Below are 26290 nucleotides of genomic sequence, written 5' to 3' on the forward strand. Positions count from 1 at the left end.
ATACAATCTGGTCCTGAAGCCTTTCCCCCTAGCTCATCAGCAGCTGTCAGGGAGAGCTCATTTAGACTTTGCTTACAAATCATAATTTGAAATTATTAGGTTGGCCAACATCACCAAAATGAATGCACTGACATTGTCATAAAAAACAGGTTTCAGAGTAGCAGCCGTGTTAGTCTGTATTCGCAAAAAGAAAAGGAGGACTTGTGGCACCTTAGAGACTAACCAATTTATTAGAGCATAAGCTTTCGTGAGCTACAGCTCACTTCCTCAGATGCATATCGTGGAAACTGCAGCAGGCTTTATATATACACAGAGAATATGAAACAATACCTATTCCCACCCCACTGTTCTGCTGGTAATAGCTTATCTAAAGTGATTTCCAGCACAAATCCAGGTTTTCTCACCCTCCACCCCCCCACACAAATTCACTCTCCTGCTGGTGATAGCCCATCCAAAGTGACAACTCTTTACACAATGTGCATGACAATCAAGCTGGGCTATTTCCTGCATAAATCCAGGTTCTCACATCCCCCCACCCCCATACACACACAAACTCACTCTCCTGCTGGTAATAGCTCATCCAAACTGACCACTCTTCAAGTTAAAATCCAAGTTAAACCAGAACATCTGGGGGGGGGGGGGTAGGAAAAAACAAGAGGAAACAGGCTACCTTGCATAATGACTTAGCCACTCCAAGTCTCTATTTAAGCCTAAATTAATAGTATCCAATTTGCAAATGAATTCCAATTCAGCAGTTTCTCGCTGGAGTCTGGATTTGAAGTTTTTTTGTTTTAAGATAGCGACCTTCATGTCTGTGATCGCGTGACCAGAGAGATTGAAGTGTTCTCCGACTGGTTTATGAATGTTACAATTCTTGACATCTGATTTGTGTCCATTTATTCTTTTACGTAGAGACTGTCCAGTTTGAAAAACAACAGCTGTATAAGGAAGCTAGTCTATGTTCATACTTTTCAAATCTATTATACTTTTTTCAGATACAAGTATTTTATCATACACTTTATGTGCTTTTAAAGTGTGTATTAATGTTTCAATTTAAATTAAAATGTCCAAACAATCACTAAATTGGCAACACTGCATGTAACTAGTTTACGAAACTGGGGGGAGGGTGTTGTGGAAATTCAGGGGGGGTAGGGAAATCCCTGCATGCGGGCAGCTGTGGGGAACCCCGGACCTTCCACCTGCCCTGGGCGAGGAGCTGGGATGCACAAGAGCAGCCCCCGGCTCGTGGCTGGCGTCCAGGTCAGGTGGAGGGTCCAGGGGTCCCCACAGCAGCCCAGGCTCCTTGGGCAGCTCTTACCACTGCCTGACTTCCGGCCAGGACAGGAGGCAGGGCCATAGGGGGAGGGGAGGGAGCAGGGGGCATGGTATCATGGGCTGTGTAGGGGGGCAATGTTCTTTGTGCCAGGGCCCCAATAAATTTTAATCTGCCTTTGATTTCAAGGATTTTGGCCCTACTATCAATTGGGATTCCCCCAATCTAAGAAATTTCTCTTAATATCCCAAAGTTATACCCTGGTTTATGTCTTTTAACATTTCTCCTTCCATAGGCCAGAAGAGTCCTATTCTAGAGTGTAACAATTATTTACAATGAAAACCAACAAAATCTTTACAATCTTCTAAGTTTGGAGGACATACTCCATACATTATTTGATTATACATAAGTATTTCACATTATTTAGGATTTATAATAGAATAAGAGGCATTTTTCACATATGGAAGGATATATATCTGACTCACAAGGCAAACAGCTATGCATGTGCTAATTTGAGGTTAAGGACAAATTATTCACAGTATATTTGATTTATATTTACAAAAAACACAGTGTATAGTTTATAGTCAGTTTGGGGTGAAAACACTCTGCATAGGAGAGATGGATGTGACCTTTGCTTAGTAACATGGAATTTATTAGCTAGGTTGTGGAAAAAGAAAGAGGTTTATCCATTTACAAATTCTGAGATACTTGCCTATGTGATTAACAATACTGTCATTTTAGTTTCTATAGTTGGGTAGAAGAATAGATCAGAATTCTCAACTTTGGCTGATCTGTGGTCCTTAGACAAAGTGTCTCACATGATGTGAAATATTTGCTTATTGTCTTAGGTAGATTCTGTATATATATACAAATGCACAAAGCCTTGGAAACAAGCAGGGAGAACTGGAGGTCCTGGTGATGTCAAGGAACTATGACGTGATCGGAATAACAGAGACTTGGTGGGATAACTCACATGACTGGAGTACTGTCATGGATGGTTATAAACTGTTCAGGAAGGACAGGCAGGGCAGAAAAGGTGGGGGAGTAGCACTGTATGTAAGGGAGCAGTATGACTGCTCAGAGCTCCGGTATGAAACTGCAGAAAAACCTGAGTGTCTCTGGATTAAGTTTAGAAGTGTGTGCAACAAGAGTGATGTAGTGGTGGGAGTCTGCTATAGACCACCGGACCAGGGGGATGAGGTGGATGAGACTTTCTTCCGGCAGCTCACGGAAGCTACTAGATCGCATGCCCTGGTTCTCATGGGTGACTTTAATTTTCCTGATATCTGCTGGGAGAGCAATACAGCGGTGCATAGACAATCCAGGAAGTTTTTGGAAAGCGTAGGGGACAATTTCCTGGCGCAAGTGCTAGAGGAGCCAACTAGGGGGGGCGCTTTTCTTGACCTGCTGCTCACAAACCGGGTAGAATTAGTGGGGGAAGCAAAATGGGAATCTGGGAGGCAGTGACCATGAGTTGGTTGAGTTCAGGATCCTGATGCAGGGAAGAAAGGTAAGCAGCAGGATACGGACCCTGGACTTCAGGAAAGCAGACTTCGACTCCCTCAGGGAACGGATGGCCAGGATCCCCTGGGGGACTAACTTGAAGGGGAAAGGAGTCCAGGAGAGCTGGCTGTATTTCAAGGAATCCCTGTTGAGGTTACAGGGACAAACCATCCCGATGAGTCGAAAGAATAGTAAATATGGCAGGCGACCAGCTTGGCTTAATGGTGAAATCCTAGTGGATCTTAAACATAAAAAAGAAGCTTACAAGAAGTGGAAGGTTGGACATATGACCAGGGAAGAGTATAAAAATATTGCTCGGGCATGTAGGAATGATATCAGGAGGGCCAAATCGCACCTGGAGCTGCAGCTAGCCAGAGATGTCAAGAGTAACAAGAAGGGTTTCTTCAGGTATGTTGGCAACAAGAAGAAAGCCAAGGAATGTGTGGGCCCCTTACTGAATGAGGGAGGCAACCTAGTGACAGAGGATATGGAAAAAGCTAATGTACTCAATGCTTTTTTTGCCTCTGTTTTCACTAACAAGGTCAGCTCCCAGACTACTGCACTGGGCATCACAAAATGCAGAAGAGATGGCCAGCCCTCTGTGGAGATAGAGGCGGTTAGGGACTATTTAGAAAAGCTGGACGTGCACAAGTCCATGGGGCCGGACGAGTTGCATCCGAGAGTGCTGAAGGAATTGGCGGCTGTGATTGCAGAGCCACTGGCCATTATCTTTGAAAACTCGTGGCAAACCGGGGAAGTCCCGGATGACTGGAAAAAGGCTAATGTAGTGCCAATCTTTAAAAAAGGGAAGAAGGAGGATCCTGGGAACTACAGGCCAGTCACCTCAGTCCCTGGAAAAATCATGGAGCAGGTCCTCAAAGAATCAATCCTGAAGCACTTGCATGAGAGGAAAGTGATCAGGAACAGCCAGCATGCATTCACCAAGGGAAGGTCATGCCTGACTAATCTAATCGCCTTTTATGATGAGATTACTGGTTCTGTGGATGAAGGGAAAGCAGTGGATGTATTGTTTCTTGACTTTAGCAAAGCTTTTGACACGGTCTCCCATAGTATTCTTGTCAGCAAGTTAAGGAAGTATGGGCTGGATGAATGCACTATAAGGTGGGTAGAAAGCTGGCTAGATTGTCGGGCTCAACGGGTAGTGATCAATGGCTCCATGTCTAGTTGGCAGCCGGTATCAAGTGGAGTGCCCCAAGGGTCGGTCCTGGGGCCGGTTTTATTCAATATCTTCATAAATGATCTGGAGGATGGTGTGGATTGCACTCTCAGCAAATTTGCGGATGATACTAAACTGGGAGGAGTGGTAGATACGCTGGAGGGGAGGGATAGGATACAGAAGGACCTAGACCAATTGGAAGATTGGGCCAAAAGGAATCTGATGAGGTTCAATAAGGATAAGTGCAGGGTCCTGCACTTAGGACGGAAGAACCCAATGCACAGCTACAGACTAGGGACCGAATGGCTAGGCAGCAGTTCTGCGGAAAAGGACCTAGGGGTGACAGTGGACGAGAAGCTGGATATGAGTCAGCAGTGTGCCCTTGTTGCCAAGAAGGCCAATGGCATTTTGGGATGTATAAGTAGGGGCATAGCGAGCAGATCGAGGGACGTGATCGTTCCCCTCTATTCGACATTGGTGAGGCCTCATCTGGAGTACTGTGTCCAGTTTTGGGCCCCACACTTCAAGAAGGATGTGGATAAATTGGAGAGAGTCCAGCGAAGGGCAACAAAAATGATTAGGGGACTGGAACACATGAGTTATGAGGAGAGGCTGCGGGAGCTGGGATTGTTTAGCCTGCAGAAGAGAAGAATGAGGGGGGATTTGATAGCTGCTTTCAACTACCTGAAAGGGGGTTCCAAAGAGGATGGCTCTAGACTGTTCTCAATGGTAGCAGATGACAGAACGAGGAGTAATGGTCTCAAGTTGCAGTGGGGGAGGTTTAGATTGGATATAGATTGGAAAAACTTTTTCACTAAGAGGGTGGTGAAACACTGGAATGCGTTACCTAGGGAGGTGGTAGAATCTCCTTCCTTAGAGGTTTTTAAGGTCAGGCTTGACAAAGCCCTGGCTGGGATGATTTAACTGGGAATTGGTCCTGCTTTGAGCAGGGGGTTGGACTAGATGACCTTCTGGGGTCCCTTCCAACCCTGATATTCTATGATTCTATGATTCTATGATTCTATTTGGGGATAAACAGAGGTTGCTCTTCTAATTTTTGAGAGTTAGAAGGAATCATTAGTAATAAATCATTCAAGGGATACCTGTCACATATGTTCCTTACAATATTTTAAAAAGAAAAAGAACAAAACCGTGCCCCAGCTCCTGTCTGCCCCACAAAGTTACTTTGGTGACTTCTATAGGTTGGACACTATCTTGACAACAGTATCTTTTTAAAAAAATCCTGAACCTTTCTCTATTTTCTGTATTGTATATACATGACCATATATAGAGCTCTCATATCTTGCTTTAATTAAGAAACCATTTTTGCTTTTGAATCCTAGTTCTGAGATTTGATTTGACTTTTGTTCCAGCTCAGTGTATGCACAAAGTGTTAGCACGTTGCAACTTCAGATATAATTGTTTCTTCATGTTGGCTAATGTTTTTGAGATATATAAGTGTGTGAAATTTACATTTACTTTTGAAAACCCTGCCAACAGCCCCAAAGACTTAATCATTTCTAAACCTCTAATGTTTCTGAGTGCTTTTTCTTTCCACTCGTAAAAGCTCTAACTAGCTTTTGGGTTAAGTAATGACATAGAAATTTTAGAGGCTGTTATTCTGTAATGCAGCCTAAGGTCTTGGGAGTTTTAGAAAAGATACATTAAAAATAATAACAATAATTAATAATGATCACTGATTTTGATCTGAGCTTGCTCCGAGTGAAGTTAGTAGCAAAACCCCCCACTGACTTTACAAACATTTCCATTGTGAGGTAGGTGAATAAATATTATCCTCATTTTACAAAAGTATAAACTGGTGCTGCGGGTCTATATTGTTACTCTGAGTCACTAGCTGCATTTGAAGGGAAGTTGTGGGGGCCCAGAGTAACAGGATTTCCTGGAGGAATTCTGGATGTTTCCATTAGAATTCCCTTGGACATGCACACTGGAGCTCTACCAACCTCTTACAAGGTACAATGTACAAGGGATTCCTCTTGTGGTTAGGTGGCCAGCACAGGGTAGTCGCCTTCTCCCTCCCTGTCCACTTTCAGAAAGCGAAGCCGTTCTGCCGCTGCTGCTGTTCTGATTGCCTCTGGTTCTTTTGTAGTGTTACAGAAGAGAGGGGAAGTTGCCTTGTGTCTTCTCTTTTGTCTCGCATACCAGTGCAGGGCTATCCACAAGTACCTTCTCCAAGAACATACTGAGAACTGTGAGGCAGAGCTGGGATCAGAACTCAGAAGGTTTTGGCTCCCAGCTCAATTCTCTAGAGCAGTGGTTCTCAAAGCCGGTCCGCTGCTTGTTCAGGGAAAGCCCCTGGCGCGCCGGACCGGTTTGTTTACCTGCCACGTCCGCAGGTTCGGCCGATTGCAGCTCCCACTGGCTGCGGTTCGCCGCTCCAGGCCAATGGGAGCTGCGGGAAGCGGCGTGGGCCAAGGGACATGCTGGCCGCCCTTCCCGCAGCCCCCATTGGCCTGGAGCGGCGAACCGCGGCCAGTGGGAGCTGCAATCGGCCGAACCTGCGGACGTGGCAGGTAAACAAACCGGTCCGACGCGCCAGGGGCTTTCCCTGAACAAACGGCAGACCGGCTTTGAGAACCACTGCTCTAGACCTCACTGTAGCTAAAAATGTAGTTTAATTTGGTTGTGCCCTGCACTGGTCTTTTCCACACAGTAGGGAGATGTGTTGTATAGGGTTGTGATTTCTAGAGTGCATTAACATATTGAGCATTAATTGGTCCGGTAGACTCTGATCGTGTGCTTTAAGGTAGTGCTGTTTGAAACAGTATTATGTTAAAGTGAACTAGGGAACCTTTAGCCATCAGTATACATGGACCAGTTAATACACAACATGTTAATGCGCTTAGAAATCACACCATCATAGAGCTTATAGTCCCATCATGTAGACAAACCCTTTTTTTATTTTTAAAACAAGTTTTACAAGTATCTTTAGCATACAATGTAATCCTATTTAAGTTGCTGTACTCCAGACCATAAAAGCTATGAAAGTGCTTTCATGAGGTGTTGGGTGACAATACTGCATCTCACATTTCTAATGAAGACTTTTTTTTTTTTTTTTGGAAAGAAAAAAGAATGACCTAAGGATATGCAAAAAACAGATATTGACATTAAGTATCTTTAAAGCACTGTCTTAACAAAAAGCAGGACATTTTTAATGCTGAATGATACTCCATCACTGGTTCACTCAGGTTACAGACGGTAGTCTTCTATGTGGCAGTCTTGAAACTGATGAGAATCTTGCATTCCATTTAATTTTGTAGTATCATTGCACAACAGAATGAGCTGACTTTGAAGCAGTTATCTGAAAGGTGACCTGCAAAGATGAATGGAAAAAAATCATTGTGCTTTTTCTTATATATATTTTTTAGCTTTTTAATATCAGGAGTGGTAAAGGTTGTCTTCCTTAATGTTGCTAGAGGCCTAGAGAACTGTATGAGCTTTCGGTTAGAGGCAAGGATATTGAATCTTTCATAAATAGAGCTTTTTCTCTCAAGCATTTGCCAGGAGTTTGAGTTAAATATGTGTTACAAAACAATCTGACTAAAATCCATTCCCTTTCCATTTTGTCAGAATTTAATCTCTTGTGACATCCTAATCTGCTAGTTCTCAAGCAGTCCAGAGAGTCCTCCATCAAAAACAGGCAATTCAAACTGGAGATTTCTGATTCAAAAAACCCCATGGCACTTTTTATGAAAGAGAACCTCCAGGCCTTTTTTTAATACATCTTAAGAAAGCAAAAAAAAAAAAAAAGTTTTTCCCCATTTTTAGGTCACCTTTAACTTTGACTTTCTTGGGTTTTGTATTGGTTAAATAGACACATATAACTCAATCATGCATCCCTGGTACATGCAAAACTTCCATTGATCTCATTGGGAATTAAATAGGCAAAAAAGACTGTGGGCTCAAGCTCTGTGTTTAAAAAATTTAATATTATAACATAAAATATAGTTATTTATTCTAATTATTATTATAATATATCATGTAAAATAATTGATTATGATTTTAAAAGTCCATACTATCTTACACTAGAGTTTTGTTCACTATAGCCATTTCTCTGGCTACAGAATTTCTCTGCTAAAATAGACAGATTTTTGTTTACATTCCTGTCTGGTCCTTCTGTCACATAACACTCAATTAAACTGATTTTCAGAAGTGCTGAGCACCTGCAGCTACCACAAAGCCCCCCACCACAACTGAATATCATGTGCATTGAAGTTACTTCGATGCCAGTTGAGAGCAAAGGCCTGCTTGTTACTGTAATTAAGGAGAGAGCAAGTTGCATAAGAAGAAACAACTCAGATACTCACATTTTTTTAAAACTTATTAATAAAATGCATATTTCACTGGCATTAAAAGCCATCAGTGGTAGACTAGATGTTAATTATTTTCTAGGAGTGAATCAGCTACAAATTATACTTATTTGCTTAAAATACTTGATGTTGAAGGGCATGACTTTAAAAGCATGACTTTAATATTAGGACATATATTTAAAGTCTAAGGACAGGGTGGGAATTAATCTCCCACTGCTATTTACGATTGCTAAAATGCAACTGGATGGGCAAAACCAGAGAGTGCATTTAGCAAATTAGTGGGCCAGGCAGGTAAATCACATTTGTTCATTTGGTTGCCCAATGTTTTTTGCAAGATGAGTAAGGTTGAAAGCCAATCTCCATGTTCAGCTTCAGGTTGGACGCACTGATCAGTCAAAGTATCCATGACCTTTTAGTGCAGGTCAGCAGCTTGTGTGGCAGTGATTTTTACTTGTTCAGAATAAGTTTTGGTTTTTCTGGGCTGTAGGAAAATATGCTTACATTGTATAAGTGTAGGCCCTTAATGTGATGCTGCAACCTTGTAAAATTACTAATTTCAAAGATTTATTTTAAAATGTTTAAGAGAATTTAAATTATTCTGATTTCAGATTTTATACAGAAAATGATCAAGGTATTCCTTATTTTCCACAAGATTTTGAAGTTGCAAAATATGATGCCCTTGAAAAAGTAAGCATTTTTAGTGACATCTCTTATGTTAGTAGAATGCTGTAGGCTCAATAAATGGTTTGCAGTTCTGTATGCATTACTTTAATTTTTTGCTTTAATTTTACAAATAATTATTCCATCAGGGTCACAAAAACAAAGAACACTATTGACAAACAAATTTAAAGTAGTGCGTCTTTCAGTGCAGCCTAACTTTACTTGAAACAAAACTCTAATTTTTATCACTATAGCATCCCACAAGATAACACACTACAGTAATATGTATGTTCTTCTGGCAGTTTGTACAGTTAACAAAGATTTTATATAAATAAATTAAATGTAATTCAAATACAGTAAGTTTTCATTTCAACATGGAGAAGACTTTCAGATCTCAAAATATATAAGAAATTGTACATTGTCCAGCACAGTGAAGCTCTGATATTGACTGGAGCTTCTGGGTGCTGTGGTAATGAAAATAGTAAATAAATGCTGTACATTCCACTAATGCTTTCATAGCAGTAAATCATGATGGTTCCATGTACAATGAGGGGGATGTGGGGAAGTATATGTTATGACAACAAACAGTTGAAGAAAACGTTAATGACAGTATGAACGGGACATGTATTGAAATAAAAGGGTTGTTGTTTCTTTCAGATTAGTACAGAGAAAGGCAAACAAGTTGTAGTTATTGAATTGCAGTGTTCCCAGGAATCATGTGAGTTTCCCTTTCGAATAGCTGCACACTTCAGCATGTCAGATGGATTTAAGGTATGAGCTGGTTTTTGTCATTATTACAGGTTTATTTGTTAGTTTATTTCAGTGTATTTAATAAATCCATCCCATAGTGCCAGATGCTTGTCATTCCTGTTCGCAATCAGATTACTAAATATAAATAAAAGAAAAAGTCATTCTATTAGCTTCTGACTGACATAACTGACTGAAAGTAGGCTCCCAGACACAATGAGGCTAATTAATCTTTCCTGTGACTATTGAAGCCAATATCAGTGTAACACAAATGAGTTCAATTATTTGAATGTAAATCAGGATGAATTTGGCCCATTGTGTCACATCAAGGACCCTGCTTGGAGCCAATTATTTGCCAATCCTGTCACTTCAAAGTTGGTAAAATGTCATTTATTTTTAAGAATCTACCCAGCCATTACAGACTTTGTGAGTAATGCATCATGCTTTCCCTTTCTGACCCTCTGGTTCTTCTCCAGCAATCCTAAAAACATTACCTCTTTGGGTATGTCTACACTGCAGTAAAAGACCTGGGGCACAGCTGCAGCTGGCCCGGGTCAGCTGACTTGGGCTCGGACTATGGGGCTAAAAATTGCAGATTAGATGTTCCGGCTTTGGCTGGAGCCTGGACTGTGAGACCCCTCAAGGGAGGGGGCTCTCAGAGCCTGGGCTTCAGGCTGAGCTCAAACATCTACACTGCTATTTTTAACCCCACAGCCTGAGTCGCACTAGCCCAAGTCAGTTGACCTGGGCTCTGAGACTAGGTGCAACAGATTTTATATTGCAGTATAAACGTACCTTGTGTGACGGGGATTACATGTACAGGTGGTGCTTCCTAGTGGTTATACCACTGGGTGCCAGCTCTGCTCCATTTCCAGCATCCCTCTCCAGCAATTGTTCTAATGCAAGGTGGTCCACTTTTTGGTAGGTAGCAGCTAGGCCTTCTGGCTGGGTCACCAATTGCATTCACTTCCTTTCAGGGTAACGGAGTTGTCAAGGTTCCTTCCCCACTCTGAAACTCTAGGGTACAGATGTGGGGACCTGCATGAAAACCTCCTAAGCTTACTTTTACCAGCTTAGGTTAAAACTTCCCCAAGGTACAAACTATTTTACCCTTTGCCCTTGGACTTCCACTGCCACCACCAAACGTTTATCTGGGTTTATTTTTATTAGGAAAGCGTTGTTTGGAAACGTCTTTCCCACCAAAATCCTCCCAACCCTTGCACCCCACTTCCTGGGGAAGGTTTGGTAAAAATCCTCACCAATTTGCATAGATGACCACAGACCCAAACCCTTGGCTCTTAAGAACAATGAAAAAACATTCAGTTTCTGAAAAGAAGGATTTTAATAGAAGTAAAAAGAATCGCCTCTGTAAAATCAGGATGATGAGTACCTTACAGGGTAATTACGTTCAACACATAGAGAATCCCTCTAGGCAAAACCTTAAGTTACAAAAAGGCACACAGACAGGAATATCCATTCTATTCAACACAACTTAATTTCTCAGCCATTTAAAGAAAGTAATCTAACGCATATCTAGCTAGATTACTTACTAAGATCTAAGACTCCATTCCTGTTCTGTCCCCGGCAAAAGCATCACACAGACAGACCCTTTGTTTTTCCCTCCCCCCAGCTTTTGAAAGTATCTTGTCTCCTCATTGGTCATTTTGGTCAGGTGCCAGCGAGGTTATCCTAGCTTCTTAACCCTTTACAGGTGAGAGGATTTTTCCTCTGGCCAGGAGGAATTTTAAAGGGGTTTACCCTTCCCTTTATATTTATGACAGGAGTCCAATAAAATAGATACAGTCCAATGCCCTCAAAAAAGAAAGGGTCTTCAGCCCACCTCCGGACTCCTGTGGCTTGCACAGTCTTGACTCAAGGCTTACAATATCTCTGTACTCTCCTCCTCTCCAAGGTAGCGGGGGAGAAAGGGATTTATGCCCCTCCACACAAAGGGTAGTTGGTAGGGGAGCCAAGCCCTCTCTCTCCACCAGGCTCTGACCTAGGACCCCTATGAGAGGCAGTGATAGCATATACCCTCTTCAGGACTGCCTCCCTAAGCCACTTCCTACCACTTGCTTCCCCAGTCCAAGGTTTGGTCAAATGTCTCATTAAGTGATCCTCCAGAAGCTAGAGCAAAACATTCTCTACTCTTAGGGAATGGCTAGCTCTTCCTTTAGGGCCTGGGGTAACTGCTACTAGCAGAACTACTCTTGCAGCCAGGACCAAGGTAGGTCTCCCCCCCTTCTTCTTCATACCTTGTTCTTGGCTTAGAATCTTGCACCTTTCTCAGTATTCTTAAAGAATTGCAGAAGAGCTTTTTTTATTGGGCCCCCATTTTCCTTGTATCCTTGATAGTTGTTTCAAGGAAAATTTTATTATTTTAAGGCCTCTTGAGTTTTGTGTATAAACACCTCCTTTCACTGGTACAGTTTTTACAATCCCAAAGAATATGATCTATCATTTCCTGGACCTGTTACACATAATTCATCTTTATTCTTGTTAATTAGAAATAAATAACTGTTTAACCCACAATCTCTGTTAGAATTATGAAAAGAAACACTTTGTTCTTCCTTTCAGGGTCTTGGATTATATCAACATTGTCAACTGTTTGGCATACTACTTGGAATTTTCTCCCCTTCATTTAGTTTGCTCACAGTTCTTGACATTCCTTCCTTAATTTATTTTTCATTAGGTGTTTAAATTTCAGTTTGCTTAAGGAGATTCCTTGGTCAATTTGTTCGCAATTAATAGCCCTTTTGCCTGTTTGTCTTCCAATCTTTTACCTGCTATCCCTACATGCACCAGAATCCATGCTATTTCTATTGTTATATCCAATTGTGCCAGTTTGGTTGTTAGCAGTAATATTGCATTTAGAATATCATTTCTGATGTCAGACTTTCCATTGTAAATTGCCTGCTGTCCTAATAAGGAATCAGAGAAGGTGGCCATGGCAGCTGACCACACATCTAAAGCCCAGTTTAATGCTATCATAATTTCTGTTAGCTAAACTGTAAAAATGGATACAAAGTTAGTTAGCCTTAGAACTTTCTTGAGTCTGAGTGAGGACACGCAGAAAGCTGTTCCCACTCTTCCTGTTCCTTCGTCTTTTGAACGATCTGTATATATATGGCCATAGTGTCCTTACTTATCACAAATATATTGATTTCTTATATCTTGTATATTTATCATTCTTCTCCTTTTATTTATTTCATTATATTATTTCATGCCTACCTCAGGGGGAATGGTTTTCCAATGATAGAGAATTTTCCCAATAGCTGTAGATTTTGATCTCTTTTAGTCCTTTTTTTTTTCATTAAGATCCTTTATCCACTTCTGTACCCTGCTTACATGGGGAACTTTGAATTTTTTCCCTACTTAGCCTCCACTTAATTCCAAATAATCATTATATATTTGCTGAGTGTTACCTAGTACTTTGGCCCACAAGGTTAAGTCTAAGAAGTTCATTCTAAGAGTGATAGGCACTTCACTGGCTGCTTTCTGTAGTGAACATAGAGACATAAAAATGAAGGCACCACATGGAATATGCAATGGCTGTACTTGGATATAGTCTAGTTTTCTCAGATTTGTGTTCACTGCTGACCTAAAGTCTTGGCATCCATACTCAATAAGTGTTCTAATTCCTGTTCTGTATAGCATTACCATTTTTTTCTTATCCACTCCCCAGTATGTTCCAGAGATACTTTTAAGTAACTTAACTCTACCTTTGTGCTTTAATATTTTCAATATGGTCCATGAGAGGCAATCATGTAGCTATAACTTTAGATCTGTTTGGATTTTCCTTGTTGTGAACATCAATCATTCCCTTAGTTTAGTCTATGGAGAATTTGAACGCTCACCTGTTTCCCTATTCTGCACTTCCCTTAAGTGCATAATTGAAAGCACTGCCAGAAGAATAAACGTTTCTGCTTTTGGTCCATATGACACAAGACATCAACAAATAATGTGATCCCTATTCCTGTACTCATCTCCTTGGGGAGGTTATTTATCATGATGTTAAAGAGGGTTGAGCTAATTACACTGCCCTGTGGAGTTCTATTTGCAATTGTGTATGTGTTGGAAAAAGCTTTCCCTATTCAGACTTGTTCATTTGCTGAAGTCCTATACCCATATATACATTCTTCCTATAATACCCCTGGAGCCTACTTTATGAAGAAGTCGTACTCTCCATAACACATAATAGGCTTTTTCTATGTCCAAAAAGGTTATTCTCCCCTTCCAAATTGTCTGTTTCCCTTTTACGATTGTCCTCCAACTGGAACAAGCTCTGTATGTGTGGAGGGGTGGAGTCATCTGGGCCCAGAACTGCTCTTCAACCCCTTCTGTCCCAATGTAGGGTTTATACACCCCATCACACTCTAAAACCTGTTATGCTAGAGCTCTAGATAAACTTTATGCACAAGTCTCTCAGCTGGTAGTGTGACGTGCCAGAAAACTGGAACACTTCTGTAAGTCTTCTTTTTCTTATATATTTTAATGTTGTCGTTCACAGAGTAAAAAACAGTTCATAGCAACTAAGACTTCTGAAGAAGTAAGAAAAAATTATGAGATTTATGTTGAAGATTTGAAGAACCAGGACTTTCTATTAAGAGAAACCTTTCCACCAGGTGCAGACAATTTAGCCTCTATGAAATTACAAGAGGTTAGCATGACTTATTTGTTTGTATTCTTCTGGTCTTCATGATTTATATTAGTATCTGATTCTCTGAGTGTGAGGATTATGGTTTAGATTTAAGTAGTAGAATATAATAGGGTAGGGAAAATGGTATTTATGTGCTAATGTTTTAAAAGATTTTTAGGAATAATGAACTAATGGTTTACATTACTTCACTGTAACATATGAAAAGCAAATTTAATTGATCACTTTGTAGAGAATTCCCAGTATCCTTATTCCACCATAGGTGGAATACATAGAATACAAGTACATAGAATACTTAGAATTATTCTATGTATACATAGAATACATAGAATACTTAGAATACAAGTACATAGAATACAAGTACATAGAATACATAGAATACAAGTACATAGAATACTCCATCAAAATCAGTGGGAGTTGTGCCCAAAAAATAATGTCAGAATATTGTACAATTTGATGTTTTCAAGTGTCAGAATTCTCACTCATTACTTATGTTATGACAGGTTTCAGAGGAACAGCCGTGTTAGTCTGTATTCGCAAAAAGAAAAGGAGTACTTGTGGCACCTTAGAGACTAACCAATTTATTTGAGCATGAGCTTTCGTGAGCTACAGCTCACTTCATCAGATGTTTACCGTGGAAACTGCAGCAGACTTTATATACACACAGAAATCATGAAACAATACCTCCTCCCACCCCACTGTCCTGCTGGTAATAGCTTATCTAAAGTGATCAACAGGTGGGCCATTTCCAGCACAAATCCAGGTTTTCTCACCCTCCACCCCCCCACACAAATTCACTCTCCTGCTGGTGCTAGCCCATCCAAAGTGACAACTCTTTACATAATCAAGTCGGGCTATTTCCTGCATAGATCAAGGTTTTCTCACATCCCCCCCACCCCCATACACACGCAAACTCACTCTCCTGCTGGTAATAGCTCATCTAAACTGACCATTCTCCAGGTTTAAATCCAAGTTAAACCAGAACATCTGGGGGGGGGGGGGGTAGGAAAAAACAAGAGGAAACAGGCTACCTTGCATAATGACTTAGCCACTCCCAGTCTCTATTTAAGCCTAAATTAATAGTATCCAATTTGCAAATGAATTCCAATTCAGCAGTTTCTCGCTGGAGTCTGGATTTGAAGTTTTTTTGTTTTAAGATAGCGACCTTCATGTCTGTGATTGCGTGACCAGAGAGATTGAAGTGTTCTCCGACTGGTTTATGAATGTTATAATTCTTGACATCTGATTTGTGTCCATTTATTCTTTTACGTAGAGACTGTCCAGTTTGACCAATGTACATGGCAGAGGGGCATTGCTGGCACATGATGGCATAGATCACATTGGTGGATGTGCAGGTGAACGAGCCTCTGATAGTGTGGCTGATGTTATTAGGCCCTGTGATGGTGTCCCCTGAATAGATATGTGGGCACAATTGGCAACGGGCTTTGTTGCAAGGATAAGTTCCTGGGTTAGTGGTTCTGTTGTGTGGTATGTGGTTGTTGGTGAGTATTTGCTTCAGGTTGCGGGGCTGTCTGTAGGCAAGGACTGGCCTGTCTCCCAAGACTTGTGAGAGTGTTGGGTCATCCTTCAGGATAGGTTGTAGATCCTTAATAATGCGTTGGAGGGGTTTTAGTTGGGGGCTGAAGGTGACGGCTAGTGGCGTTCTGTTATTTTCTTTGTTAGGCCTGTCCTGTAGTAGGTAACTTCTGGGAACTCTTCTGGCTCTATCAATCTGTTTCTTTACTTCTGCAGGTGGGTATTGTAGTTGTAAGAAAGCTTGACAGAGATCTTGTAGGTGTTTGTCTCTGTCTGAGGGGTTGGAGCAAATGCGGTTGTATCGCAGAGCTTGGCTGTAGACGATGGATCGTGTGGTGTGGTCAGGGTGAAAGCTGGAGGCATGCAGGTAGGAATAGCGGTCAGTAGGTTTACGGTATAGGGTGGTGTTTATGTGGCCATTGTTTATTAGCACTGTAGTGTCCAGGAAGTGGATCTCTTGTGTGGACTGGACCAGGCTGAGGTTGGTGGTGGGATGGAAATTGTTGAAATCATGGTGGAATTCCTCAAGGGCTTCTTTTCCATGGGTCCAGATGATGAAGATGTCATCAATATAGCGCAAGTAGAGTAGGGGCTTTAGGGGACGAGAGCTGAGGAAGCGTTGTTCTAAATCAGCCATAAAAATGTTGGCATACTGTGGGGCCATGCGGGTACCCATAGCAGTGCCGCTGATCTGAAGGTATACATTGTCCCCAAATGTGAAATAGTTATGGGTAAGGACAAAGTCACAAAGTTCAGCCACCAGGTTAGCCGTGACATTATCGGGGATAGTGTTCTTGACGGCTTGTAGTCCATCTTTGTGTGGAATGTTGGTGTAGAGGGCTTCTACATCCATAGTAGCCAGGATGGTGTTATCAGGAAGATCACCGATGGATTGAAGTTTCCTCAGGAAGTCAGTGGTGTCTCGAAGGTAGCTGGGAGTGCTGGTAGCGTAGGGCCTGAGGAGGGAGTCTACATAGCCAGACAATCCTGCTGTCAGGGTGCCAATGCCTGAGATGATGGGGCGCCCAGGATTTCCAGGTTTATGGATCTTGGGTAGTAGATAGAATATCCCAGGTCGGGGTTCCAGGGGTGTGTCTGTGCGGATTTGATCTTGTGCTTTTTCAGGAAGTTTCTTGAGCAAATGCTGTAGTTGCTTTTGGTAACTCTCAGTGGGATCATAGGGTAATGGCTTGTAGAAACTCGTGTTGGAGAGCTGCCGAGCAGCCTCTTGTTCATATTCCGACCTATTCATGATGACAACAGCACCTCCTTTGTCAGCCTTTTTGATTATGATGTCAGAGTTGTTTCTGAGGCTGTGGATGGCATTGCGTTCCGCATGGCTGAGGTTATGGGGCAAGTGATGCTGCTTTTCCACAATTTCAGCCCGTGCACGTCGGCGGAAGCACTCTATGTAGAAGTCCAGTCTGCTGTTTCGACCTTCAGGAGGAGTCCATCTAGAATCCCTCTTTCTGTAGTGTTGGCAGGGAGACCTCTGTGGATTAGTATGTTGTTCAGAGGTATTTTGGAAATATTCCTTGAGACGGAGACGTCGAAAATAGGATTCTAGGTCACCACAGAACTGTATCATGTTCGTGGGGGTGGAGGGGCAGAAGGAGAGGCCCCGAGATAGAACAGCTGCTTCTGCTGGGCTGAGAGTATAGTTGGATAGGTTAACAATATTGCTAGGTGGGGTGAGGGAACCATTGCTGTGGCCCCTTGTAGCATGTAGTAGTTTAGAAAGTTTAGTGTCTTTTTTCTTTTGTAGAGAAGCAAAGTGTGCGTTGTAAATGGCTCAAGGAATATTTCCAAAATACCTCTGAACAACATACTAATCCACAGAGGTCTCCCTGCCAACACTACAGAAAGAGGGATTCTAGATGGACTCCTCCTGAAGGTCGAAACAGCAGACTGGACTTCTACATAGAGTGCTTCCGCCGACGTGCACGGGCTGAAATTGTGGAAAAGCAGCATCACTTGCCCCATAACCTCAGCCATGCGGAACGCAATGCCATCCACAGCCTCAGAAACAACTCTGACATCATAATCAAAAAGGCTGACAAAGGAGGTGCTGTTGTCATCATGAATAGGTCGGAATATGAACAAGAGGCTGCTCGGCAGCTCTCCAACACGAGTTTCTACAAGCCATTACCCTATGATCCCACTGAGAGTTACCAAAAGCAACTACAGCATTTGCTCAAGAAACTTCCTGAAAAAGCACAAGATCAAATCCGCACAGACACACCCCTGGAACCCCGACCTGGGATATTCTATCTACTACCCAAGATCCATAAACCTGGAAATCCTGGGCGCCCCATCATCTCAGGCATTGGCACCCTGACAGCAGGATTGTCTGGCTATGTAGACTCCCTCCTCAGGCCCTACGCTACCAGCACTCCCAGCTACCTTCGAGACACCACTGACTTCCTGAGGAAACTTCAATCCATCGGTGATCTTCCTGATAACACCATCCTGGCTACTATGGATGTAGAAGCCCTCTACACCAACATTCCACACAAAGATGGACTACAAGCCGTCAAGAACACTATCCCCGATAATGTCACGGCTAACCTGGTGGCTGAACTTTGTGACTTTGTCCTTACCCATAACTATTTCACATTTGGGGACAATGTATACCTTCAGATCAGCGGCACTGCTATGGGTACCCGCATGGCCCCACAGTATGCCAACATTTTTATGGCTGATTTAGAACAACGCTTCCTCAGCTCTCGTCCCCTAAAGCCCCTACTCTACTTGCGCTATATTGATGACATCTTCATCATCTGGACCCATGGAAAAGAAGCCCTTGAGGAATTCCACCATGATTTCAACAATTTCCATCCCACCACCAACCTCAGCCTGGTCCAGTCCACACAAGAGATCCACTTCCTGGACACTACAGTGCTAATAAACAATGGCCACATAAACACCACCCTATACCGTAAACCTACTGACCGCTATTCCTACCTGCATGCCTCCAGCTTTCACCCTGACCACACCACACGATCCATCGTCTACAGCCAAGCTCTGCGATACAACCGCATTTGCTCCAACCCCTCAGACAGAGACAAACACCTACAAGATCTCTGTCAAGCTTTCTTACAACTACAATACCCACCTGCAGAAGTAAAGAAACAGATTGATAGAGCCAGAAGAGTTCCCAGAAGTTACCTACTACAGGACAGGCCTAACAAAGAAAATAACAGAACGCCACTAGCCGTCACCTTCAGCCCCCAACTAAAACCCCTCCAACGCATTATTAAGGATCTACAACCTATCCTGAAGGATGACCCAACACTCTCACAAGTCTTGGGAGACAGGCCAGTCCTTGCCTACAGACAGCCCCGCAACCTGAAGCAAATACTCACCAACAACCACATACCACACAACAGAACCACTAACCCAGGAACTTATCCTTGCAACAAAGCCCGTTGCCAATTGTGCCCACATATCTATTCAGGGGACACCATCACAGGGCCTAATAACATCAGCCACACTATCAGAGGCTCGTTCACCTGCACATCCACCAATGTGATCTATGCCATCATGTGCCAGCAATGCCCCTCTGCCATGTACATTGGTCAAACTGGACAGTCTCTACGTAAAAGAATAAATGGACACAAATCAGATGTCAAGAATTATAACATTCATAAACCAGTCGGAGAACACTTCAATCTCTCTGGTCACGCAATCACAGACATGAAGGTCGCTATCTTAAAACAAAAAAACTTCAAATCCAGACTCCAGCGAGAAACTGCTGAATTGGAATTCATTTGCAAATTGGATACTATTAATTTAGGCTTAAATAGAGACTGGGAGTGGCTAAGTCATTATGCAAGGTAGCCTGTTTCCTCTTGTTTTTTCCTACCCCCCCCCCCAGATGTTCTGGTTTAACTTGGATTTAAACCTGGAGAATGGTCAGTTTAGATGAGCTATTACCAGCAGGAGAGTGAGTTTGCGTGTGTATGGGGGTGGGGGGGATGTGAGAAAACCTTGATCTATGCAGGAAATAGCCCGACTTGATTATGTAAAGAGTTGTCACTTTGGATGGGCTAGCACCAGCAGGAGAGTGAATTTGTGTGGGGGGGTGGAGGGTGAGAAAACCTGGATTTGTGCTGGAAATGGCCCACCTGTTGATCACTTTAGATAAGCTATTACCAGCAGGACAGTGGGGTGGGAGGAGGTATTGTTTCATGATTTCTGTGTGTATATAAAGTCTGCTGCAGTTTCCACGGTAAACATCTGATGAAGTGAGCTGTAGCTCACGAAAGCTCATGCTCAAATAAATTGGTTAGTCTCTAAGGTGCCACAAGTACTCCTTTTCTTATTACTTATGTTGATAGCCTTGATCCAATTTCCACTGAAGTCTGTAGGAAGACTCCCATTGACAACAGTGAGTTGGATCCTGGCCCCAGGAGTATTTTTTCAAATAGGTTTGATTGTTTATCTGCTATTGAAAATAGATGTAGTGTGATACAAAGTTTTTTCCATGTACCTTTTTACCGTAAGCAATCTACCCTCCCCTTTGCCCCAGATAAGCTAAACTACGTGTTGACATAAAACTGGCTTTGAGATAATATCACCTATATCCAGGAAATGTTAGAATCCCTTGTATTGTTTTCTCTGAAGCAATACAGCTGTTGTCACTAAAACTTCACTATCTTCCAACAGTTCTTTCCTATTCTAAGCATAGAGAAACATTGTGTTGTGTCTGATACTGCTGTGCAGTAACTGTTGGAAAACATTGACTTTATGGCAACCACTGGAACTCAGAAATACTGCCAAAAAAACCCCAATAGCAAATATTTTAATGATGTTCCTCAGTACGCATTAGAAAATCTCTCCATACTTTCTTTAGCTGCTTTGGATGTATGGATTGCACTGGTTTTCATGCCCTTCCTTTCTTCTTTAGCTCTGCATCCCCAGTTTTTACCTGTATGAGAGGAGTGTCTGTGATAAATGTACACAATTTTTTGCGGCTTTTTGAACCAGGAGAAATAGTATGCACCCCAAATGAAGACAACAATCATTTTGAATCCATCCATCCTGAACTTACAGGAATCAACTGCATAATAAATAAAATAGTAGGGACATGCAGTCTGTTTTAGCAAAGCTTACTGTTTGCAGTCCATTGTCCTATTCATTGTATAAGCAACAGATCCATCAATCAGCAGCTGATTGGCTACTGCCCTCACTGAGATTGGGAAAGGTGTTGGAAGCAATTTTGGGGTAGTCTGTCACAAAGAATAATGGAGGAAAGGAAAGAAGGAGCAGGGAGCAATTGAGTTAGCTGAAGAGTCTGTGCAAGACAGAGACTCAGTATGAGTTTAGGGAATTGATTAGAAAAATTGTTCATAAGAGTTATGGCTGTGGTGAAAGTGGTTTGGGGATGTTTTAAAGGGAAAGGAGAAAGAATTGCAGTGTAGTAGAGCTTTTTGTGGAGTTTCTTCCAGCAGAGCTGGCAGAATATACCGCCTCATCTGGAGCTTGTTTGCACTATCTTTTAATAATAAATCCCATTCATTATCAGATAGCCCACTCAACTTTCAAGCAAGAACATGACCTCATGCTTTTCTATGCTCCCCATCCAGAAGACTTTTTGCAAGCAAGTCTCCCATTCAAGTCAATTGGCCTAAATAAGTCATAGTAAATATTAACACATATACTGTAGTATATCGCTTATCAGAACAGGGAAATCAATGGGAGTTCTACCAGTCTGAGAACTGGAGGAGCAAGTTCTGCATCTCTATTTCTTTTATTAATTGATATTTGTTTATTGCAGATACTTCTAGAGGAAGCCATAAATTCAAGCACTTTATCCCAAGAAATTAGTGCTTTTGTGGAACTGATCTGGGCAGAAGCACTTGGTCATTTGGACCATTTACTACTTGAACCAGTAAACAACATCAGCCTAAATGATGTAAGTTAATTTTGCTTAGAAATGATGACTCTTTAGGAACCAGTGTTATCTAAGTATTAATGTAAGTATTTTGTTTCCAAGCAAGAGTATTTTGCCCTTTCCAACCTGGGATCAGAATTATACTAGATACACACTAGATACAGTTATGGAGGTGTGTTTAAATACCAATGTATGTGTGTATATATGTATCCAGAGACTGGGTGCATTTTATAAATCAATTAATGTATAAATTAAATAAATTTAGACATACCATTTGATGTGGAGATGTGGGAGCCTGTCTACTGCAATTTCCTGTTCATTTTACATAAGTCACCAGGTATTTGGTAGATAACATTCAGTCATTGCCAGTGTAAGTAAGATACGAACCACAGTCCTAGAAGTGAAAAGGTCTGTATCCCAATGTGTCCCTCTGTAAGAATTAATTTGATAAAATTCATATGTTCTGACTGGCTTCACTGCCAAAGTAGTTAATTTATAACAGAAACATCATTATGTGCAATTTCCTAAGAAATAGTCTTAAGTTTTTAAAATATAAGAATTTAAAAGCTGTGGTTCAGTTAGCAATGTTGCCAAAGGGCCATTGTGAAGCAAGGACCAACCTTGGATCAGTACTGATATAGAGTACAACTTTATTATGAAGTCCCTGGCTTATGTCACTATTACACTACTGGATATTGCTTATGGTTTGTGTAAATTTATTGAAGTTTGCCTCTTCCCTACTGCTCTGTGATCATCAAACCATCACATGGCATTCTGCAGAAAGGATCAAATGAGAATGTATTACAAGTAACAGCTAAATTGAAATTCAGTACAGCTATGTGAACAAATCTATTTCCTGTTTTATTTCAAATGTGGACAGAATGTCAAATGGATAATGGTACTTCAGTGCAATCTTCAGACTCTTGCTATAAATAGGTGTTTGCTTACGTACGTTTGGATAAGCTAATGATTTAGAAGTTTCATTAACATTTATTGTTATCTTCTTGTAGTTTCCAACCATAAACCCTCTGGGATTGTTTTCCATTATTTATTTAATAAAGAGTTAGTCTGACCTTGTGAATTTACAAGAAACTAAGAGGCATTTGCCAGCTAATCAAATCCATGTTCTTTTTTGTTATATACTTGGGGTACATCCTGCTCCCCTTACTTTGTGAGCAGTCCTACTGAAATCAGCGCGACTACTTGCGGAGTAGCTCAGCATGAAGGTAGAATCAGGTACTTGGTTTTGAATGCCAAACTCAGATACAAAAAGGCATTGTGCTGATGTTGCAATAACAAAGAATAAACAAAAAAGTATTATCTTAGTGTGGAAACAAATTACCCTCTATTTCTAGTATTTACCTTTTTCAGGCTTGTTGCACTGTTCTGTCAGGATTTCATATTTAATAATCTCTTCTCTTGAAGGTGAGCAAAGGGGAAGGTATTCTACTTCAAATAAAGAATGCAATGAATGAGGGAACAGCAGCAATGGCACTGAAAGCGATGATGATGGAGTTCTATCGAATTATACGTCACAAAAGTGGAATAGACTATAATATTACCAAAAAACTGTTATCTAGCAAACAGGACCTCTGTCAGGTAACATTTTCAGATTGCTAGTAAGCACTGATGTGTCCTGTATAGTGTCACTTATAAATACTGTCACACCAGTGAGTAGGATATTTTTTAACTCTTGCAAGGGCTACTAAAATGTAGTTCCATTGTGAATCCAAATAGCAATGGGGGCTTACTAGGGGTGCAAAAAAAAAATTACGTTTAAAATATGGTCGATATAATTATCTTTGGCCACAGGAAAGTTTCTGATACCAGAAGTCTCACATCCCATAAATCTTGCCCATGACTGATGATGTGGCAGCAATATAATGTTTTTATAGTTTAATGTTGTGTAATTAGTTTGTGTGCAGGTTAGGTGCCCCATCATGATATGTTGTTATACAGATCATACTATATGATCACAATGGTTCCTTCTGACCTTGGAATCTGTGAATATGCGTTAATAAAATTTGTGTGTGTGCCACTTCTCCAGGCATAAGCTGGTGCTGAGTTGCTTGGCCTCCCCACCCTGTCTCCATCCTCCGAGCAGGAAAACTCCCTGCTAAGGTTTGGGAATTGGATTGGTCTGAGTCTTGTGATAACATGATCTCAATCCCTCACCTTTCCCCCCTCCCCTAGACTGTGAAGCCCAGCTTTGTGCATTGCTTTTACTGCCATTGCCCTCCTGATTGGCCAGTGGCACTGCTGACAACACAGGATGGCTGCTGAGTGGCAGCCAGGGTGTGGGGACGGGCCCAGGAGCAAAGTCAAAATGGCAGCCAACCAACAGAAAATACTGGTTTGCTGAGTTGTTGTGAGATGGCCCAAGGCTTGGATTGATTTGGAGTTTTATGAAAGCAGTTTAAGTGTATCTGCCATGTTTTGTTTACATAAGGTGCCACACCTGGTCTCACTCTTGCTATACATACTAACAGATAAATTGAAATAATCTCTGCTTTTATCTTCAGTTCCAGTATTATTTCACTGTAATTTGTGAGAATTATTTTCTTTTACTATAATTTTCTCTCTTTCTTTCTTTCTTCTGGGTTTTGGTTATTTTCTATATTAAATGTAACAAGTATAAAATGACCCCCCCCAAAAAAGTCACCAAAAATGTAGAGAATTAGAACATTGTTCACTAATCACTACAATATATTATCCACATATCAATTCTAATTTATATCTTTATATTTTAGCTAATCAGAGACATGCTTAATGTTTGTGAAACAAGTATGTCAAGCCCTAACCCACCATCTCTTGCTAAATACTGGGCTTTAAGGTGCAAGATACAAGCTATCAATCCAAAGAGTGAAGAATTTCTCAATGTTAAACAGCAGGTGTTGAAAAACAATCACAGGTGGGTGTTTAACAGTGATAAGTTGATCTCAGTAATATTATAGAAATAATGCATAAAATACATATAATGAGGGGTGGGCCACCAGATTCTCCCACAGCAGTGAGATCTTTGGCTTCTGGAACACTCCACTCCACTCCAGAGCCAGCAGGATTGTGCAGTAGGCAGGGCTGGCCTTTACAAAAGCAAAGTAAGCAGGCATAGCATGTCAGGTGTTTATCTTATTCCTCCTCCATCTCTGAGACAAAAGGAAGAGGAAAGAACTTGCTCCCATACCTTCCTTAAGACCAGAACCAGATGGGAAGAAATTCATGCCCAGTCATCAGCTCCAGCGTCTTGGGGCTGTGTCCTTGCTTGGGGCCCTACAGCTTTTACAGCCAGCATGATGATAGGCCATTGGTAGCTCACTCCCAACTCTAAAAACAGCTGGATCTTGGCCCCAGTTGTTCTTCCTGCCCATCTTTGCTTTGATCAGCTGCATAAGATATATCTTCCTCTACTATGATGTACATTTGGATTAAATAGAAACAAATTCATTATGACAGTATCTAATGAGACTGAAAAAATTGATCTATTTTTTCTTTCATTATTCAAGGCCACAATAATTTTGAAAGGAACTATTTTTAAATTTGTTTTAATTAGATTTTATGGCTTCTGTGTTTGTTTCTGAATTTCAGTGTTTATTTTCAGGTATTTTAACGCTGATCCTTTTTTAAGTGTAAAATTTTTATTTCAGCTGTTTTTAATTTTCCTCGTGTTATTTAAAAAACCTGCCCCCCCTTTTGAGAATCTCCTTAGCCCCTTTCAAACAATTCTCATTCATGTAAAAAACTATAAATTAAATGTTCTTTGCTGTATACTTTCAAAAAGCTTACTTACTAATGTATATTTCATTTGGGTTTTATTTAATTGTATTGGTTGGGGTTATACTAGAGACCCTATCTTGTAATTAACCAGTAAAATTAAACATGGAAAAATGAATAAATTCATCGAAATAAAGTTAGAGAGAGTACGTGATCTTAGTTTTTGGGACACTGCATTTAATTTTCTGTAGAAGATATTTTTTTTCAAAAATCAAACTACTGTAGAAATAGATGTTGAAGGAGCAGGCTTAAAAGGTCTTCTAAAAAAGAAGCTTCATATAGTAGCTCCATAAGTAGGGATATTAAAAAATATTTGTAATCCTCAAAAAACCTACCTCGGGTAAAGTTTTTAGAAGTGCCTAAGTAACTTAGGAGCCTATCTCCTGTTTACAAAAGTGACATATTTCAGAGTAGCAGCCGTGTTAGTCTGTATCCACAAAAAGAAAAGTTGTACTTGTGGCACCTTAGAGACTAACAAATTTATCTGAGCATAAGCTTTCGTGAGCTACAGCTGTGTCTCTAAGGTGCCACAAGTACTCCTTTTCTTTTTAAAAGTGACATGGGTACTTAGGTGATAGCCTTGTCTACACTACAAATGGCTTGCTGGTATACTAGGAACATAAGCTGCATCTACACTATATGTAACTATATGTCTAACTATATGTCTAACTAACCAACTATATGTCTAGTTGGCAGCCGGTGTCAAGTGGAGTGCCCCAGGGGTCGGTCCTGGGGCCGG

The 26290-nt window shown here is 41.2% G+C and overlaps 1 protein-coding gene across 7 annotated transcripts in view; it reads left to right on the forward strand.

Annotated features, from left to right (window-relative positions):
* PARP4 (poly(ADP-ribose) polymerase family member 4) overlaps nucleotides 1-26290 on the forward strand; it is a 122203-nt gene that overhangs the window by 16501 nt on the left and 79412 nt on the right. For all 7 annotated transcript variants that reach the window (XM_073339260.1, XM_073339270.1, XM_073339310.1 and 4 more), the window contains exons 5-10: nucleotides 8893-8971; nucleotides 9602-9715; nucleotides 14202-14351; nucleotides 21664-21801; nucleotides 23206-23379; nucleotides 24531-24691. In XM_073339260.1, the coding sequence (XP_073195361.1) occupies nucleotides 8893-8971; nucleotides 9602-9715; nucleotides 14202-14351; nucleotides 21664-21801; nucleotides 23206-23379; nucleotides 24531-24691 (816 nt within the window). The remainder of the gene's footprint in view (nucleotides 1-8892; nucleotides 8972-9601; nucleotides 9716-14201; nucleotides 14352-21663; nucleotides 21802-23205; nucleotides 23380-24530; nucleotides 24692-26290) is intronic.

This window comes from Lepidochelys kempii, chromosome 1 (genome assembly GCF_965140265.1).
Source record: "Lepidochelys kempii isolate rLepKem1 chromosome 1, rLepKem1.hap2, whole genome shotgun sequence".
Taxonomy (NCBI): Eukaryota; Metazoa; Chordata; order Testudines; family Cheloniidae; genus Lepidochelys; species Lepidochelys kempii.